At 34.3% G+C, this 14,929-nt stretch overlaps 2 protein-coding genes across 4 annotated transcripts; both read left to right on the top strand.

Annotated features, from left to right (window-relative positions):
- Positions 1–3,910: 3,910 nt before the first annotated feature.
- LOC121732506 (phosphoribosyl pyrophosphate synthase-associated protein 2) lies at positions 3,911–10,052 on the top strand. Of its 3 annotated transcripts, none has more exons than XM_042122407.1 (8): positions 3,911–4,102; positions 4,234–4,347; positions 4,477–4,596; positions 5,245–5,533; positions 6,328–6,497; positions 6,959–7,039; positions 8,760–8,874; positions 9,141–10,052. In XM_042122407.1, the coding sequence occupies exons 2-8, from the start codon at positions 4,271–4,273 to the stop codon at positions 9,444–9,446; spliced, it is 1,158 nt and encodes a 385-aa protein (XP_041978341.1). In that variant the 5' UTR covers positions 3,911–4,102; positions 4,234–4,270; the 3' UTR covers positions 9,447–10,052. The 3 variants fall into 3 exon arrangements, with proteins under 3 accessions (XP_041978341.1, XP_041978340.1, XP_041978342.1); XM_042122406.1 differs by having other exon boundaries at positions 3,911–4,128; XM_042122408.1 differs by lacking the exon at positions 6,959–7,039 and having other exon boundaries at positions 3,911–4,128; positions 9,141–10,050.
- An 811-nt stretch (positions 10,053–10,863) lies between these two features.
- LOC121732593 (tyrosine--tRNA ligase, mitochondrial) lies at positions 10,864–14,684 on the top strand. Its single transcript, XM_042122526.1, has 8 exons — positions 10,864–11,169; positions 11,349–11,496; positions 12,010–12,188; positions 12,276–12,492; positions 12,698–12,776; positions 13,030–13,305; positions 14,028–14,216; positions 14,404–14,684. Exons 1-8 carry the CDS (start codon positions 11,033–11,035, stop codon positions 14,565–14,567), a joined length of 1,389 nt encoding a protein of 462 aa, XP_041978460.1. The 5' UTR covers positions 10,864–11,032; the 3' UTR covers positions 14,568–14,684.
- Positions 14,685–14,929: the final 245 nt, after the last annotated feature.

Genomic DNA, 14,929 nt, shown 5'->3' with positions numbered 1-14,929 from the left:
ACGAATAACTATTATTAAAATTGTATATCTAACAATTCCTTAGTTCAACAAACATACTACAACCTTTTTAATTTTTAAAGGAAAACCATCACCTAAATTACTTTTAGGAACATCATTTATCTACACTAATATTATCTACACTAATATTATAAAGAGGAAAACTACTAGACCGATTTTTAAAATTCTTCCACCATTCGAAAGCCACATTATCCACAAGTAATATAGGCAAAATTTTATTTAGGAAAAAATAGATTTCCGTATGATATTTGGGTTTTTCGGAGACAAGGTGTAAAAAATCAACCGGAAAAGTTACTTATTTTGCGTACGCTGTCTAAACTATAAAAGATAGAACCTTTTTTTACGTCCGTGGATAGAACCATAAAATGTTCCAATTAATTGTAGATCTTATAAATATCTACAAAAAAGTCCGCGACACACTATACCTATCCACAATGAGTTTCTAAAATTTAGTAACATAGAATCACCATAGAATATCATTGCCTATCCATGTCAAGTGAGGCACAACATTTTTTTTATTTAAAAAATCTTGAATTTTTTTGAATACATTTTAACGTGTTTATTTTACTTATGCTATTAATCCTTATCAAAATAATAATAAACAATCGGCAAAGAGCGAGTCGGATTCGCGCACAAACGGTTCCTTACTGATATATTGCAAAATAATTAAGCCCCCGGCTTAGGAATTTCACTCTAGGGGTCGCTACTAAAGAAAAAAAAGAAAAAACAACTTGCTTCAATTATGAGTCGACGGATCCTATATATATGTCGCAGGGAAAAGAGGATATCAGGGATTTCACGATATCCCTAGGGATATCACGACATCCCGGCAGATGCCGAATATTCTTGTTTATTACGTCTTATTACTAAAAATATCTAGTGAAATGTCAGAAAAGCAGATCCCGCCGTATAAAAATCGAGCCACGCATTTCTCTCGCTCGCTCTAGTCTCTATGCGCGTCGAGCTGGCGCGGCTCGTCTAGCTATAGCGGTCCTTGAGATACAGCCTGGAGTCAGACAGACAGACGGAGCGACAGTTTTACCCTTTTGGGTACGGAACCGTAAAAACTAATCGAAGATCTGGAGTACCTACCTGGAGTACTTACCTGTGTTTTCTAATCAGGGTCACTCTGATTAGAAAACATAGGTACTCCTACTAGAGCGATCGATTTTTATTCGGCGGTATCCGCTTTTCTGACATTTCACTAGATTTAGTTTAGTGAAATGACATATCACTAGATATTTTTAGTAAGAAAACGTAATAAACAAAAATATTCGACATCTGCCGGGATGTCGTGATATCCCTAGGGATATGGTGAAATCCCTGATATCCTCTTTTCCCTGCGACATATATATCTGTATTATCTATGGACGGATCCCCGCGACGCGGGGCTCCTACTTTCGGGGTGGTTCACAAAAAAAGAACCACGGTGGCTAAGGCCAACTAACTTAACAAGTCGTATTGGGTCAACATTGCTATTAATTATTTAAGAATCATTAATAAATTTATTAATCCATACAATTACAATACAGTAGTAAATTTTGATATTTTTTTTAATTTTTATCAAGAAACCTTGAATTATATAGTTTTGGAATGATAAAATCTTTTACCATATCTCATCCACGTTTTTACGTCCGTGATCTCATCCGTGATCTCATCATAATTACCAAAAATCTTTGTCTCTAACCATAAGTCTCTAACACAGAAATAGATCAAGACATATCTGTGGTTGCTAAAGAGTAAAGAGCGAGCGCAAAAAAGTGAGTGCGGCGTTAGATGAGGAGGTCTCAACATTTTTTTCAGTAAAACAGAGAAACAAAAAGAAAACAAAGTTAGGCTAAAAATATTTTAGTTGCACGATTTGTCAATTTGTAGACTTGTTTTGATAATAGAAATTGATTTTATTGTGGTGCATCTTTCGATATCGTTTTTAGAAATTCCGTTGTAAGATTGTCCAATTTAGAGTGCAAGTTAATATTTTTGATAAATAATTTAAATTTTAGTTTTACAAATAATATATCCGATGTATAAACCATACTTTTGGTGTGAATCTATACTAATATTATAAATGCGAAAGTATCTCTGTCTGTCTGTCTGTCTCGCTTTCACGTCAAAACTACCGAACCGTTTGTAATGAAATTTTGTATACAGATAGTCTTAAGTCTGAGAAAGGACATAAGATACTTTTTTACTGGAAAAAAGCGTTGTAAGGGGGTTAAAATGCGTAAATTTGTTCAAATTAAGTTAGTTCCAAAAATTCAAAATAGATGGCGCCGTGCGTCTCCTACATCGCGCTAACGCTTGCCCAGAAGTCATTCTATAAGAGGTGGTATTATCGTATAATCAGATTTTTTCGATTGTTATTTCTTTTTTACGTTACTTATTTCTTTTTTAAGTTACTTATTTTTACGTTACTTATTTCTTTTTTAAGTTACTTATTTTTACGTTACTTATTAAATCAGTACTTTATCTATGCAGTGACGTAACCTTAAACCCATAGACATAATATATACATGCTTAAACCTATCAATGATAAATAGTTTATGGGTAAAGTTGTGTAATTGGGGGGCTAAATAAGCTTAAAAATTTGGCATAAAATATAAAGATTAATTTAAAAAATTGAAATATTATATGCACCAAAATAGGTTTGTTGAGAAAGTGATTATGAGGAAGAGGAATTTTCACGCGTAAATTTAGAGGATACGGATGAGGAAGAGGATATTTTTTGAGGAAGAGGATGCGGATGAGGAATGCTGAAGAGGAAGCGGATGAGGAAGAGGATGATAGGAAATTATAAATACTAGCGGACTCAACCCTTCTTTGTCCTGTCTATCCATAACTAGGTACATACATTACACAAAAAATAATTAAAAGGGCATTTTACAGTGGACCAAACTATGAATCTAAACCATTTTCAAAACACACTCAATAAAGAATCATCAAAATCGGTCCAGCAATCAAGGAGGAGTTCAGTAACATACACAATACACGCACACAAAAAAGATGGATACGCGACGCGCATGCGCAGTGAAATTCCTCACAAATTCCTCTAAATTTTGAGGAAGCGATAGCGGAAGAGGATTTTTTTATTTTTATTTATGAGGATGCGGTAACGGTCGAGAAACCCAAAATATTGCGGAACTTCCTCATTATGAGGAAGCGGAAGAGGAATCCTCAGCAACCCTACTGACACTGCACAGCTGTTTTGATTTAAGGGGTACCAGGGTTTTTTTATTAAAGCTTTTGACACCAATTTTTTTAACATCGCGCGCTATAAACTGAAGTCCACGCGGACGAAGTCGCGGGCAACAGCTAGTTCGGTTATAAAGGTCGTCTCGTTTTGTATGATGTTTAAGTTTTTTTTGAAGGACATGTTCAGTTAATTAATTGTTTTTTTTTTAGTTTGTCTGGTATGCATTCAGTTAATTAGAGGAGTAAAGGTAGTGTGCTGCAAAATTATTCTGATGTGCATTTAATATCTCGTTATAATATGACCTAGGAGTACAATACAGTTGTATATGAACTCACGAAGACAATAATTAACAGACTTTACACGTATTGTATAACTTTGGCGCCTGCACTAGGCTGAGCCTGTCCTGCAGATCAAATGTCAATATTTATTTGTACTTGAAAACTTTCAGAAAGTGTAGGAAAGTAGGATCACTAGGAACAAATATTATAATCTACAGCGGTCAGCGGAGTGCGGACTGCGGACAGCCTAGTGCCTACGGTAGGCGTTAGGCTAGGTAGGCACTAGGCAGCCTACCTATAAAATTTTATTCAATACAGCCTGTGCCCTGTAGGCTGTACAAATTATTACTCTAAGGCCTTAGCTTAAAAAATATATTATAAATGTCATTTTTAATAAGAAAAAAAAAAAAAAAAAAAGCAAATGACCGATGACGGGATGCTGGCTTGCGGCCTTTTAAATTTATTGTAGTTTTATTATTAGCTCCTGCTAAAATTTATGCGAAATACAAAGCAATAACAATTGGTATACGATTCATAAAACAAGTTGTTCAATATTGAGTGTCTCCACTAAATTTCGAAACTTATAAATCGCAAGTCTGAAGACAGCCATCAGGTTATTATGTTACTCAACAAAACCAGGTTTATTGTTTTTCTTGTTGACCAATCGTGTCATCTTTTATTTTCATTATTTGTTTTAACTCGAGCACGCGAACATCTGTTCCATAATCTTAATTTTTGTTCTAGGCTCGTGGGATTCACCAACTTATCTCACAAACGCAATATGGATAGCCACTCCACGTCGGACATTGTTATTATAAGTGGGAATTCGCACCCGGAGTTAGCGGATTTAGTGGCCAAGTAATAAACTTTACTTCAAATGTAACCCTTCCTCAACCATAAAATAAGTCTGATTGAGTCAATGACCTCTATATAGTGATACTCCAAGGTGTTTAACTAATTAAATGACTTTTCTTTTGAATATTTCAGCCGCCTCGGTGTGCGAAAAGGAGGATGTTCGGTTTACCACAAAACAAACAGAGAAACTATGGTAGAGATAGCAGATTCAATCCGTGGCAAGAATATTTATATTGTACAAACTGGGACTAAGTGAGTTCAAAACTAGCTTGAATGTAGTAAATTTTTCTAGCTACCTATTTCTTATAATTTGGAAATTGTTGTGCTAATTGGACATTTTGTTGTTTTGAACCTATTTCTACTACATGTTTTTATTTATTTAATGCTTCAACTCCCAAGTGGTTAAATTTGACCACAATAACAATAGATTTCCAGGAATACACGATTGAGGGAATATTATTATCACCTTGAATGTTATTTTCTTTTTCCATGACCTAATAAATTAATTTATTCTGTTTGAATACAAGGATGAAAGGAGGAAAACAAATGCTGTAATAATTTCTACATAAAATGTTGAATGTTTTCCTTCATTAAATTAAGATCTAATATTCTCGCATGCTACTTACCATAAGTCCAATGGTATAAACAACAGTATAAATGCCAATTATGGATCTTAGTTTTAGGAATTTAATTTATTAATTTGCATGTTGACTATGAAGACATAATATAATTAAAGGACTGAGTTTTATAAAGAAAAATATTATCACATCCTGTTACCTTCATAAGGGTTTAATATACCATCCAAATACCTTTGGTTGCACCCTCTTAACTTTTCAGGACATGCATGTAAGTGAATGTTATTTTTACGATCACTTTGGTATCCTCATTAATCTCTTACAGGGATGTTAACAACAACATAATGGAATTACTGATAATGGCTTATGCTTGTAAGACTTCATCCGCTCGCTCCATTGTAGGAGTCATTCCCTATCTGCCGTACAGCAAACAGTGCAAAATGAGGAAGCGGGGGTGCATAGTATCCAAGCTTTTGGCCAAAATGATGTGCCAATCGGGTCTCACTCACATCATCACCATGGATTTACACCAAAAAGAGATACAGGGCTTCTTCGAATGTCCAGTCGACAATCTGAGAGCCTCGCCATTCTTGCTTCAGTACATTCAAGAGAGTGTAAGTTATTTTCTCACATGATTTTTGTAACTGAGGTCATTCATATTCAGGGGCTCATTTTATTATTTATTCATGTTTACATTGAAAATAAAAATAAAATAAAAACATCTTTATTAAACACACAAGGGACAAAACGCAGCCAGAGTTAGTAACAGCACAGAGAATTACAAGTACATACAACATTAAACCACTTAAAATTAAACTAAAAAGTACTTGGTTATGGCTGTGCAATGCACACTTCGCATGTGTAAAGGAAAAGCCACTCAGGCATCGACCGTGGCAAGCCGTGGCACCTGATCTTCCGCGGATTGGTTTTTATTGTAAAATTTATTGTTAGATTAAACCTTTTAATATTTTGACGTGGGAAAGCCATGCATCGGCACGAATGGGCCGGCTCGACCGGAGAAATACCACGTCCTCACAGAAAACCGGCGTGAAACAGCGCTTGCGCTGTGTTTCGCCGAGTGAGTGAGTTTACCGGAGGCCCAATCCCCTACCCTTTTCCCTTCCCTACCCTCCCTTATTCCGTTCCCTTTCCATCCCTACTCCCCTATTACCCTATTCCCCTATTACCCTATTCCCTCTTAAAAGGCCGGCAACGCACCTGCAGCTCTCCTGATGCTGCGAGTGTCCATGGGCGACGGAAGTTGCTTTCCATCAGGTGACCCGTTTGCTCGTTTGCCCCCTTATTTCATAAAAAAAAAAAAAAAACCTTATTTAGCTATTTAAACTTTAAAGTATTAAACAACTAGGCTTTATGGCAAAAGCAATTTTGCATTTCATGATTATTGCAGATTCCAGACTATCGTAATTCCGTGATTGTTGCCCGTAACCCAGGCTCTGCTAAGAAAGCCACATCCTATGCTGAGAGATTGAGACTGGCTATTGCAGTGATACATGGAGAACAGAAAGAAGCTGAGAGTGATGAAGTTGACGGAAGATATTCTCCACCGTGCATCCCTAGGTAAGCCAACAATATACCAAAATTTAAAATTTTTTGCTGTTTTTTAGGGTTCCGTTTTAGACTTTATATAAATTAATCTAGTATTAACTTTTTCTAAGTAATCTAATATATTTACTTTAAATATAACAAAATAACTATTTGGGATTCCAATAAATATTTTTACATTGTAAGTTTGGAACTCCAATAAGAGAAACATTAAATCTTTTACATAGTAAGTTTCAGTCCATAGAAGACATTCCAATTCAACCAATTAGATATGTATAAAATTTATTTGGCCTTGAACTCAATCTTTTAAAACTCAACACAGTCATTAACAGATACTTTGTATTATGACATTTTATGCATCTTAATATTTTTTAAGAATATAAATTCTTATGTAGACTTGATTAGAATTAGAATTTATTTTATATTTTTTAAATTGTAATGTATCTTTAGCACTATTGCACATACTTCTTTTGTAGTAGAATGGAAGAAGAATTGTACAATTCGCCAACTGTTTTCCTTGACTTGACTCCGAGTTTGAAGTGGGAGCATGCTCAGGGGTAACTTACAACAGTAGTAGCAAAGCTGATTTAAGTTGTCATGTAGTGCTGTAGTTGTGTCATGTTATTCAAAACCAGCTATAGTCTCACATGCAATAGTAAATAAAAAAGTAAGGACAGAGTTCTCACATACTGAAGGCTGGTAAACTATCCCTCGCTGTGTGTTATCATTTATCAATAGCCTTACGAAGTTTCTTTACGCACACGTAAATGAAATTCGTTAGTCTGCTTGAAATTTCTTTACGGTGCTGTGGTTTAATATGTGTGGTATATACAGGGTGTAACAAAACTAAGTGATAATACTTTATGGTGTGTATGTGTTCCTTGTATAGAGTTCATTGTGAAAGTGGCAGTGCTGAACGACCAAATTTTTTTTTCACTTTTGTATGGGCAAGGGCCCCAGTGCAGCGTCACGAGTTTCCCCATACAAAAGTGAAAAAAATTTGATCTTTCAGCGCTGCTACTTTCACAATGAAGTATGAACTCTCTACAAGGAACACATACACACTTTTATCTTAGTTATTATTATCACTTAGTTTTGTTACACCCTGTATTATGTATGTAATGCGTCGGTACACCGTACACGCCCACTACTCGCGTACAGTCTTTGTCTTTACTTTCTTATTTTTTGTGAAATATTTAGTGGTATAGTCAGGTCGAAAGACAGATAGAAATTCATCTATTGAACCCCTGCTGCTAATAGTTATTGTTTCATTCACATTCGAAAATTTTCGTTTTTGCGCAATTTATGTCATTCCAATTCATCTACCAAGGTACGTAACCAATAGTTTTGTGAGTGTGAGAAAGAGACAGGTCGATAGCGAAATTTCTCTCTAGCGACCACATACCTTATAAAATATGGTCAAAGACATCATTATTAGTAGTCTCATTGTAAAATAAATTATTGTGTGTTTTTAACATTTATATATTATATAATTAAACTATTTTCATGTGCAAAATACATATAGCAAATCACATGCTGTATATTTTGTGTCTGGTTTTTAATCCTTCGATCGTGGATTCTTGGAAATCTATTGTTATTATATTGTGTCTCGCTCACCGGTGAGCTTATGGGGCTTGATGGGTTAAATTTTAATAAACAACTAGATTATTTTGTATGAAAAAAATTGAATTGGACATAATGATTAAACAAATTGATTTTGATGTAGGAATATCTTAGTTCCCTGTTTCTTAGGGGGATATTAGATTATCATATATATTGGATCCGAGATCATTGAGTCAATGATATTAGATAATGTAATATAGACTTAAGATTCATTTCTTCCTTGATCATAGATTTTTGACATTTGCTGAGAGATTGGATCCAATACGGTCATAGAAATAGGTGTTGCCAGTTATTTAATATAAAAAAGAGTTTTTAATTTCTTGTTCGTTATTATGTTTCAAATTATTTATCTAATTATGTACTTGGATAATCTTGCTGAAATAACAAAAAACAAGCCATATTAAAAATGACGATGTCTTTTGACAAATCGAATTCTCTGAGATCTAGTAACCCTCACGTCAATACCTGTCAGCGTTAGCGCTCTCCATTGGCTATTGAAAACACATATGACGTAAAATAGGATCAATGAAATATGATAATATAATATGCAGATATGATCAAATGATCGTATATATTGGATCCTATATAATATGATCATAGAAATGATAATGTAATATCCCCCTAAATGTTTTATTGATAAAAATCTGATTTTAGTGTGGACAGGTCTCGCACCATGGACGTGCCTGGAGGAGTGCCAGTTCATCCCGCTAAGGAGAAGCCTCCAATCAACGTGGTTGGTGATGTGGGAGGCAGAATTGCTATCATGGTGGTAAGTTTTTTTTTTTCATGAAATTATTGCACTGAAAGAAGTCAACTAAATAATGCGAAGTTTACGTGGGTTGCAAGACTAAAAAAAATCGATTTTTTTATAAACGACATAACATAAAAAAACTTATATTATGTATTATCTAATTCTGATGGCTATATTTCGTGAGTTAGCTGTAGTCTCTACATAACATTATTTTATTGTGAGACAGCTGCTTATGCTTGATAGTGATGCTATATTATAACCTCATTTCGTTCTTGCTTTTTCAGGACGATATGATCGACGATGTCCAGTCATTTGTCGCTGCTGCGGAAGTTCTGAAAGAGTGTGGCGCTTACAAAATCTACGTGCTGGCAACACACGGCCTGCTGTCTTCCGATGCACCACGCCTTATCGAGGACTCGCCCATAGATGAGGTAGTTGTCACAAACACAGTGCCACACGAACTCCAGAAGATGCAATGCAACAAGATCAAGACGATCGACATATCCGTTCTCCTGAGCGAAGCCATAAGACGTATCCACAACAAAGAGTCCATGTCTTATCTATTCAAAAATGTCACTCTTGAAGATTAAATTTTGCCTTTACTAGATATAGGGGAGTGTGGGGTATATTTTTATAGTATCGTATAAGTGATGCATAGTTTGCTGATTTGATGATTGATGTAGAGGAAGTTGGCCAACACAAATAACCTAGCTGTGCACTTCTATCTCGTAGTTTGAATGGGCCAGAGATCTCGTCAAAATTATTGTAAATTCTGATAATTCTGCTCTACTCTAGGGTTTAGTTTGTTCCGATCTTCTCTCCTTCTTCCATATTTAAAGTAGTAATTATTATTAATATTGTCGAAATTACATTATGGAGGTTATTTACCATTTTACTAGAATAGAAGTACACTTTTATTTTTCTTCATACAGCCTTTTTGTGTCGTAAAAAGTTATGTGACTAATAAAATAGATTAATTGCATAGGAGGATTGAATGCGTTAATTTTGTATGCCTACCTTTGTAATTTACTTTGTAAGTCCATATTGCTTTTATTTTAGTGCATTCATTATTACCAATATAATATTATGATAGGTTTCTGAATTATTGTTGCAAGTTACATTTGAAATTACTGTGATTTTCTATGTACATAATTGTAAGATTTTAAAAGTTTATAAAAGTCCAAAGCCTGGTGTATTATAACAAAAGTAAACTGTTTATCATAGTTAAAAATATGTATTGTTTTGTTAACTTTAATGTAAATTAGATTCAATAAATATTTTGTGTCACTATTGTGTGTTTCAATGTGTTTTTCCATATATATATATATATATATATATATATATATATATTTCATTTTTTACCCGACCCGACCCGTTTGCTCGTTTGCCCCCTTCTTTCATAAAAAAAAAGATTATTTACATTTTCAGTATTTTTTTCGAACAATCTGGAAAGAATCGAATTTTCGTCATAGCTCAGGTGAAGAAAGAGACAGCGATACGATTCGACGTTTAAAAATAGAACTGTCTCTTTTATGTAAATGGGTTAAGGGTTTTCGTATCTTTTGTTTCACTTATCTGTCAAATTTGTCAATGTTTGCAATTTTGAATTTGAAAATTGTTCGGAAGAGATTTAAGCCGGAAAATAGAATGGCCGTAACAGATCTGTATAAGTAGAATATCATTGGTGATATCATTGAAATATAATTGCAAGTGGTGGCAAGTGGCCCTCTTTAAAGAGAATATAATCACTACGTTTTGCTCTTTATATAAGATATTTTTTTTTATCTAAAATAAGTCACGTTTGCGTATTATATTTTCTTTTTACTATTTTTTCCGCAATCAAGAGTGAGGTCAAAACTCAGAGGTTGTTTAAAAGGCAATTAAATATCTGGCAGCACTACGTCTCATTTTTTTTACTTTTGGCAATTCGCCATCAATCAGCTGTAACCTGTCAACTGTCAAAAATCAAAATTAAAATCATTAAAATTTTGTTTACATTCTGATACCGAAAATTTTGTTTCTACTGCTATTTTAGGTTTTTGTAAGTTTTTAAATAGATTTAGCTCAAAATATTCTGACCTTTCTCAATAATGAAGTAACATCGTTTTATGAATGGAGTTAGTAAAGTATTTTTGGTTTTGAGGTTAGGAACTAAAATTTACGCAAGAATACTACAATGGCTATACTAAAAAAGATACTTTATATTAATATTAAAAATGTAAGAAAGTCGTTCGCAAGGCTTTATAGCAGTCGGAACATTCTCAAACTTAGTGAAAGAGGGATGTACCAAGATATGTTTCCCAACATTGCTGCGTAAGTATATTAAAATGTATAATTTAAAACTCTTTACGAGGATTTTACTCTCATTCCCAGATTCTTAAGGACCGAAGAATTTAATCATTACAAATTAGCTTTCATTTGAAATAACCAAACTAGATTTTATGTGATGTTTTATAGTTTGCACACATACATTATTTTTATCGTCTTTTCAGAAATGAAATTATCAGCTTAGTAAAGAAGGAACCACAGTGTGTATATGCTGGATTTGATCCTACAGCTAACAGCCTCCATGTTGGAAATCTTCTGGTTATAATTAACCTCTTACATTGGCAAAGAGGTGGACATAATGTTATAGCTTTGGCAAGTATCAACCTATCAAACCCCAAACGGCAGCCGCATGACAATTAAAAACCTATTGTGTCTGCTATACCCACAATGGAGGTGTTAAAAGTTGTATTGATAGTACTTCAAAGTATTATCTTTATAATATTATAAAGCGGAAGAGTTTGTTTGTTTGAATGCGCTAATCTCAGGAACTGCTGGTCTGATTTAAAAAAAATCTTTCAGTGATAGATAGTTCATTTATCGAGGAAGGCTACAGGCTATATTTTATCATGCTAAGACTAATAGGAGCGAAGAAGCAGAGGAAAATGTGGAAAAAACGGGAAAAATGATATGAAACTGCTTATTATCTTAAGAACTACTGGAGCAATTTTAATGCTATTTGGCACACATGAAGAATAGACCATGTGAAGGGAAATAGGCTATTTTATGCGGAAAAATGTACGGTTTCCGTGAAATTCCTAATTTACGCGGGCGAAGCCATGCGGAACATCTAGTAAAAATATAATGTTTGTTTTGTCATTATTTCAGTTAGGTGGAGCTACTGGCCATATTGGTGATCCCAGTGGCCGCAGCTCTGACAGAATTGCACTGGCTTCAGATATCATACAAAATAACATTACAAGTATAAGAAAAAACTTACAAATTGTATTTGAAAACCATAAAAAGTATATTTGGACAGATGATCCAGATAAACTTAAACCTTTGAGGTATGAGTTTTCACATTGTTATTTCAATTTTATAGTAGTAGGTATAGAAATAGCTATTTAATTCTAACATTTTATTTCTTATTTTAGAATAGTCAACAATGAGACATGGTATAGAAAAATAGATTCAATACAGTTTGTTAGCGAAATTGGAAGAAACTTTAGAATGGGTACAATGCTGCTAAAGCAAAGTGTTCAAACTAGAATAAACTCAGATGTTGGGATGAGCTTTACTGAGTTTGCTTATCAAATATTCCAATCATATGATTGGCAACATTTGTTGAAGGAATATAATTGCAGATTTCAGGTAACTCTTTATTTTTGTGGTGGTGTGGTGTTGTGTAAATCAACAATTTAGGCATTTTATATAGTACCTACAGTTTAAGGCAGATCTGGTGTTCTACTTTTGAACCATATTGCAAAGTATATGGTCTAAAAAGGTTAAACTGGAAATACTGTTTTCGACCTTAACATGGCCTTTTTCGTACTTATATATTTTTAATGATTTACAGATTGGAGGAAGTGATCAAATGGGTAATATTTCTGCTGGCCATGAGTTGATAAGCAGAACATTGAAGACAGATGTTTATGGTAAAAACTTTTTGTTAGCACAAAGTGCTTCTCTGTAAACTGTATATTGGTAAATTAAAACCTTAATGTCCTATTCATAATCCTAATAATATTCAATTCATGCATTAATAAGCTTATTGCTTATTACTTATTATATTATATCAGGGTCTTTCAAATGAATTTCCAATATATTATTATCAGCCACATAGATTAGTTAAGTCTAGATTATTGTGTCTAAATTTTATTAATGAGAACCTTATTTATTATTTAACAGGATTAACCCTTCCTCTCGTTACAACCGAGGAAGGTGACAAGTTTGGGAAATCGGCCGGTAATGCATTATGGTTGGATCCCATGAAGACAAGTCCTTACAGTCTCTACCAGTATTTCATCAGGACCAAAGACTCGGATGTCGAGAGACTACTGAAGTTATTCACGTTTTATAGCTTGGGAGAGATCAAGGATATAATGCACAAGCATAATCAGCATCCGGAACAAAGATACCCGCAGCAGTGCTTAGCTGAACAGCTTACTACTCTGGTGCATGGAGGTAAATATACCATGATAAACTCCAATCATGGTGAAAAGGGAATTTCTACTTTCCCTATTTCACTTTTTTATTTGCACAAGCGATTTCCACAGACATGTGACAGAAGCACCATGGCAAATATTCGTGAGTGTATGAAAGAAGCAAGTAGTGATATTATGTTAATTGCACAGACATAGATCAAGATAGATACCGCATGTCGCTCCATTTGTATGAAAACGAGCGTGCCATTTTTTTTATAGTAGCTATAAAAAAATGGCACGCTCGTTTTCATGTGGTACCAATGATAAGAAAAGTGTCCAATATCTAGGCCAACGTTTCTATTTGAAATTCTACAGCTCAATACGGTACTTTAAGGCATTTAGGCATTTTTAAAATTCCGATGGACGTCCGATTCCGATAGCAGACTAAAGAGAACAGACATTCGAAAGACGAGCATTGCTCGTCGTTTGGGAGCGCGATATGGCACGCGAAGTACCATCGAGGAAGTTGATTCCTATGCAATGGCTTCTTAATATATAAAATTCTACGTTCCTTTACCGCGCTATATTAGGATAGTATAAAGAACAGCTTATTTTATTTAGAAGTAGTTTTACATACTTTTAAATAAAATAAGCTTTTGTCTTTTCAAATATAATGTTCAGCTTAGGTTGAGAAAGAATGTTATTGAGAAAAATCTACGCATTAGCACGCACGCACGCAACAGCAACTTTTAACATTTTCAGTGGCAGGCTTGGAGAAGGCGCGAAAGGCGTCAGACGCGATATTCAGTAAAGACGTAAACTCATTAGTCTCTCTGAATTCTACTGACTTGGAGCAGATATTTGAAGGGGCGTCGGTATCTAGATTACTCCTGTCACCCGGCATGACGGTGTTAGAGTTGGGAATGAAAGCTAAATGCTTTCCCACTGAAAGTAAGTTTTGGGACTCTTCATAAAGTTACATGTTGCGCAGAATAGTGCTTAGAGCATTACAGGGAGTAAATTTTTATAATCGAAAAAGTATTAAAAACCCTGGCTTCAAGATTATCCTCCTTATTAAAGGTTATTATTGTTTTTTTACTGTATTGTTTTTACTTAAATCTTTTTCTACTTTTTCAAGGTGACGCAATAAGAATAATTCAAGCGGGCGGTTTCTACATCAACCATCAGAGAGTTAACAAGATCGACGAAGTGATCACACAGACTGCACACATTCTACCAAACCTTGTATCATTGTTGAGAGTCGGCAAACGAAACTATTATATTGTGAAGTGGCAAACATAAGACAGTATATAATTTCTAATATGAACTATTACTTGTGTAGCTAACACGAAAGAGAGTGTCCTATGGTTTTATCCTACGAATAATATAAACTAAGGAAACGTAACTCCCATACTTCAACCGTTTTGAATTTGGTTCCTTTTTGCACACTAAAATATACCAATAGCTACGAAACACTAAGAGTTAATACTCGAAACGAAAAAAAGCCGTTTACAATACATAATTGTCACTTCTATAAATACACAAAATTGTGTACCAAATACATGCATAAAGTATGCATGTATTCAGGTCTCATTACGTAGACTCGCGGAACAAATTTTTGACACAGTTACTCTTCCTTACTTTTTATTTTTCGCAGGTTTTAT

This window comes from Aricia agestis, chromosome 12, assembly GCF_905147365.1.
Source record: "Aricia agestis chromosome 12, ilAriAges1.1, whole genome shotgun sequence".
Lineage (NCBI taxonomy): Eukaryota > Metazoa > Arthropoda > Insecta > Lepidoptera > Lycaenidae > Aricia > Aricia agestis.
Note: the sequence above shows the minus strand (reverse complement) of the source record. Positions and strands in the feature narration are given on the sequence as shown.

Coding starts and splice junctions, on each gene's coding strand:
- LOC121732593 (XM_042122526.1), top strand. CDS start 11,033: ATGGCTATACTAAAAAAGATACTTTATATTAATATTAAAAATGTAAGA. Junction 12,777..13,029: donor ATTGAAGACAGATGTTTATG/GTAAAAACTTTT, acceptor ATTATTTAACAG/GATTAACCCTTCCTCTCGTT. Junction 14,217..14,403: donor TAAATGCTTTCCCACTGAAA/GTAAGTTTTGGG, acceptor TACTTTTTCAAG/GTGACGCAATAAGAATAATT.
- LOC121732506 (XM_042122406.1), top strand. CDS start 4,109: ATGTTACTCAACAAAACCAG. Junction 4,348..4,476: donor TTAGCGGATTTAGTGGCCAA/GTAATAAACTTT, acceptor TGAATATTTCAG/CCGCCTCGGTGTGCGAAAAG. Junction 7,040..8,759: donor AAGTGGGAGCATGCTCAGGG/GTAACTTACAAC, acceptor ATCTGATTTTAG/TGTGGACAGGTCTCGCACCA.